We start from the raw sequence: 4,542 nt of genomic DNA, 5'->3' as shown, positions 1-4,542 counted from the left end.
ACAATTATTTATAGCCTTAATTTCAGAGATTATTTTATTATAGATAATTAAGGCAAGTTTTGATTTATTGGATTTGAGATAAGTTATGATTATTATCCAATTTTATAATTATTGGATTATTTTCTATATTTAAAGTATAAAGTTGATAGTTATGAAATAATAAGGATTTTATATGATTTGGATTAGATAAGTAATATTTTAAATATTATTACTGCTATTTTGAAAAATGAAGAAATTAAGTATATTATTTCTAATTTTTGGATTTGGGCATTTTATTGAAAATAATTTGTGAAATTGATGAGCAAATAGTATTTTCTATGTACAAATAGTGTTGGATTTAATTTGTGTTTCAAAAACTATATTATTTCCAATTTTATCTAAAATTACTAAAATGCCCCTAACCCTAATTTTTGAAAGAGAAGCCCTAACCCTAAAAACCCTACCCGGTTCCCTTTCAACCACACCAGCACCCTAACAGCAGCAGCAGCTGCAAACAAAATGAAAGCAAAAGAAAGAAAGGGCTAGAAAGAAACGGGGGGAAAGTAGAGGGAGGCAGGAGAGGAAGAGAGGCACGGCTAGCAACGGTGGGCATCGCCGTCACCGCCGAGTTGCCAGCCGCCGCCGCCATGGCACACCGAAGGAAGAACGGGAGTGAGGGAGCTTAGCCACGGGAAGAGGAGGCGCGGGTCTGACCCGTCACCACAGATCCGCCCGTCTCGACCCGTCATCGTCGCGAGGAGGAGAAGTCCCCGTCGCCGTTCCGTGTGGCCGCGCCGTCTTCGCTGTTCTCGGAGATCCACGAACAGAGGGCGCCCGCGTGGGGTGGAGGACGGCGCTGCTGTCACCGCCGTTAGAGCCGCCGCCATCGTGCCTTGTCTCGCCACTGTCGATCTCGTTGCAGTCCACTGCCGCCGGAGCTCATGTCACCACCGTTGAGCACCATGAAGAACAGAAAGCGTGCTCGACGAGTGAGAAGGGGTTGAGGCTGGGTTTTGCCGCTGTATTGCTACCTCTACCGTGCCCTGCTGAGGCTTCTGGAGATGCTGCCACCACTGACGGAACGGGCTGGAGCTCGTCACGAAAAGAGAGAGGCTAGGGTTGGCACCGTCTTGCCTGGTAAGAACCCGCAACTGCTGTTGCTCCTGCCCTATTCTGCTTTGTTCTGCTCTTTGTTAAATGGTTGTTCTTGGTGCCTTCCTATTCGCCAGGGTTGTTTCCATCGATTTGGAGTTGCCATAAAAGTGGTTGTTTCACTTTTAGTATTCATCCTTCTGTGTTTGGAGTTGCTGTGAGTTGGGGCCACTGGAAAAGTGAGGCTGTTGCCGGAACCACCACCGGGATTGCCGCTATATGGTTCAGTCACTTCTTCCTATTTGCGGTAAGCATTTACGTTCCGGTAACCCCTTTAGTCGCTGTCTTGTATACGTTGAGGTGTTGTGGCATTCAATATTATGAGAGTTAATCTTAATTGTTATATGTCGCGATTAAAGTTGCTGGGGTTGTTACAAAAGTGGCTTGGAGCTGAGGTTTTGGTTGCCGGTGATTTTGAGTTGAGGCGGAAAGGACTCTGTGAGACGTTTGGGTTATGGATTTGCGTTTTGAGGTAGGGGCGCTTTCCAAAAACTATGTTTTGTGTATTGGAATTATTACATATGGATACTGATGTGAGATATTGTGTATTTGGTGATTGTATCTGCCTTATGTATTATTTGATTGACTTGAATGATTATGGATGTTGGTTTGGCTGAGTTGTTGTGTGGCTTTGTGAAATATAATGTTTTGAAGTTGATTCTTTAAAGATTTGAAATCTGAGTTTAAACCGTTGAGGATTGGTTTGAATTGAGTCAATTATTTCAATGATGTGAAAAGTCGAATGCACTTTTGAATTCAGCCTGGTTTATTTTAATTGATTTGGTTTTGGACAAATGATTCGTTATTGAACCGTTTCTTTAAAGCTTTGGAAATGAGTTATATCGATTGATATTGAGTTAATTTTGAAATGGTATCCTTGAGATCCGCCACTGAGGCGATTGTTGGATTTAGCTTGCTTTAAATTGATTTCTGGTTTTGAGCTGTTGAAAAGGAATGAGAAATGGTTTAGTTGGGACCCGAACCGGGTGGCAAAAGTCCAAGTTTTAGGGGAGGTGTTGCCGAAATTTCTACAAAATTCTAGCCTTGTTTGAAAAGTTATTTGAAAAGGGTTGGATTTGAGAAGTTGTATTATTTGATTTATTAAGAGAATATTGATGTTTTCAAGCTTAATTTATTTAGTGAACTTTATGCCTTGAGTTCGACTTTTTTAGAAACGAACTATTTTTACCGTTTGAATCACTGAAGGAAAGAATGATGCTCTAGTATTGATTTCAATATAAAAAGGAGCTTTTAGTGATTTCAAAGGAATCTAGACTTTTGATTGAGTAATTAAGTTTGAGGCATTTTGGAAGAGTTAAAAAAAAGAAAAGAAATATGGGTTCCAAAAAGAAACCTGAAAGTGGTTTGATTCAAATGAACCGGTTCCGTTTCAAATGAGTTGATTTTTGGACCGGGTTGGAACTTGCGATTTTGTATGGCCGGTTTTATAGTAAATTCAGTTTTATTTACTTGAACCGAGAATCTATGATTTAAAGAGTTTCAATAAATTTTAAGGAATTGATATAGGTTGACCTTCCCTAAAGACTTGGGACTCTGCCGAGAAACTTTTGTTATAAAATCCCATTGTTGGATGGGTGATTTTGAATGCTTTGAAATAAATCCTTAACTTGCCATGGTTTGGAATTTTGGAAAGAGAATGTCGAGAGTGGCTCTGTTTTAAAAGGGGAACTCACTTTGAGTAAATTTGGCTTATGAGCCTGAGATGATTTGAGAAACGAGATTTCTAAAGCCAAGGCTGAAAAGAGTTGAAACTTGATTTCAAAGTGAAATGAATAGAGAAAATGATTTATGGATTAAATGCCGATTTCATGAATTTGATGATTTTGAATGTGGAAGTGCTGTTTTGTTGTGAGCCAGAATGGCTGTGTATGATTATGAATATTGGCTGGTTCTGGATTGAACCGTGAGCCGGAATGGCTGTGTATACTATGAATATTGGCTGGTTCTGGACTGAACCGTGAGCCGGATGGCTGAGATGGATGTTGATCCACGGATGAGAATGAATGCATGTATATGCTGAATTATTGATAATTGTGATTTGCACTTCCACTATCTGAGATACGAGTTTCCCTGGGTAGTAGCAGTGGCTAGCCACCACGTGCTCCAGGTTGAGACTTGATACTCTGTTGACCCTATGTCGTAAGTGCGGCCGGGCACTGTGAAAGTCCCGGATGAGCTCGCCCCCCAAATATTCACCAGTGAGGGTGATGGATATGGATCATGTTTATGATCAAGTTTATGATGAGTATAACTCGAGTTGGGGATGCGCGACAGAGGGACAGTCCAATGGTTAGCTACCAGGACTTGTTGGGTTGGCTCTATAACCGACAGATGATATCATCAGCCACTAGGGACAGGCATGCATCATATGCATCTATGTGACATTGTTTGGGTATGCATATTGTACTTGGTTTGCCTATGTGATTAACTGCTAATTGTTCTACTTGCAATAACTGTTTGTTTGTGTTTGCATCTTCCTATTTGTGTTTGTATCTGAAACTCTGTTGGATTGTGGTGGATTGGTTGTGGTTGGATTGTTTGGGCCTAGGGCCGTGGTTGAATGAGATGGACCGATGGTTGATTTCGGTTTTGTGGTTCTGGTTTGGAATAAGATATGAAAGGTTATTTTGGTTCAGTATAGATAAACCTTTTTGAAATGCTTTGATGTTTTGAGAATTGAACAGTTCCTCTTTCAGAAAAGATTTCTGACTTTACTTTTATTGTAAACTGTTGTTTTTGAAAAGAGGCATAAGATGGTTATTAATCACTGGTACGGTTTATCTTCATGTATCCTATTACAGTAATTCCCAAAAAAACCCTCTACTGAGAACCCTTTCGAGGATGATGTTCTCACCCCCTACATTTTTCCCCTTTCAGGATTTGGGCGCAGAAGTTATGAAGAGTTTAATTATTTGTTATTGAGATGCTCTGTATTGCTTTAGATTATTATTTTTGTACCCTCACCTTTATCTTGATATATTCTATGAGAGGGATAGGAATTGTACTGGATAATGTTTGTAATATTATTTATATATGTATGTATATATATATGGATGTACTCTTTATGAGTTTCTGTAAGTTGTATGGTATGTATGGACGTACGTTGTATGGCGAAAGTATTTTTGGGAATGGTATTGCGGTTTAAAGTTTTTAAACAGGCTCATATTTTAGTATTAAATAGTATAAGTGTCGTCGTAATGTCCGAGCTATCAGAGTTGCGCAGCCGGAAGCGTGAGCTTTGGTAGTTAGGGTGTTACAACAGGAGAACAGAAAATAAAACAAACAGAAAATAGAAAAATAAATAATATGAAAGGGGTGTAAAAGAGAACGAATCCACCTTTAATGGTGGCGCCTAGTGCTCCTCCTTGAGGATCCAATGTGATGCTTGAT

At 39.8% G+C, this 4,542-nt stretch overlaps 1 protein-coding gene across 1 annotated transcript; it reads left to right on the top strand.

The window, feature by feature from the left end:
* Positions 1 to 416: 416 nt before the first annotated feature.
* Positions 417 to 4,230, top strand: LOC112789677 (uncharacterized). Its single transcript, XM_025831676.3, has 4 exons — positions 417 to 1,116; positions 1,209 to 1,378; positions 1,491 to 1,603; positions 4,030 to 4,230. Exons 1-4 carry the CDS (start codon positions 1,041 to 1,043, stop codon positions 4,049 to 4,051), a joined length of 381 nt encoding a protein of 126 aa, XP_025687461.2. The 5' UTR covers positions 417 to 1,040; the 3' UTR covers positions 4,052 to 4,230.
* Positions 4,231 to 4,542: the final 312 nt, after the last annotated feature.

The sequence above is a fragment of the Arachis hypogaea genome, chromosome 3 (assembly GCF_003086295.3).
Source record: "Arachis hypogaea cultivar Tifrunner chromosome 3, arahy.Tifrunner.gnm2.J5K5, whole genome shotgun sequence".
Lineage (NCBI taxonomy): Eukaryota > Viridiplantae > Streptophyta > Magnoliopsida > Fabales > Fabaceae > Arachis > Arachis hypogaea.
This window is presented reverse-complemented; position numbering and strand designations above follow the sequence as displayed.

Coding starts and splice junctions, on each gene's coding strand:
- LOC112789677 (XM_025831676.3), top strand. CDS start 1,041: ATGCTGCCACCACTGACGGAACGGGCTGGAGCTCGTCACGAAAAGAGA. Junction 1,117..1,208: donor GGTTGGCACCGTCTTGCCTG/GTAAGAACCCGC, acceptor CCTATTCGCCAG/GGTTGTTTCCATCGATTTGG. Junction 1,604..4,029: donor TTATGGATTTGCGTTTTGAG/GTAGGGGCGCTT, acceptor TTCCCCTTTCAG/GATTTGGGCGCAGAAGTTAT.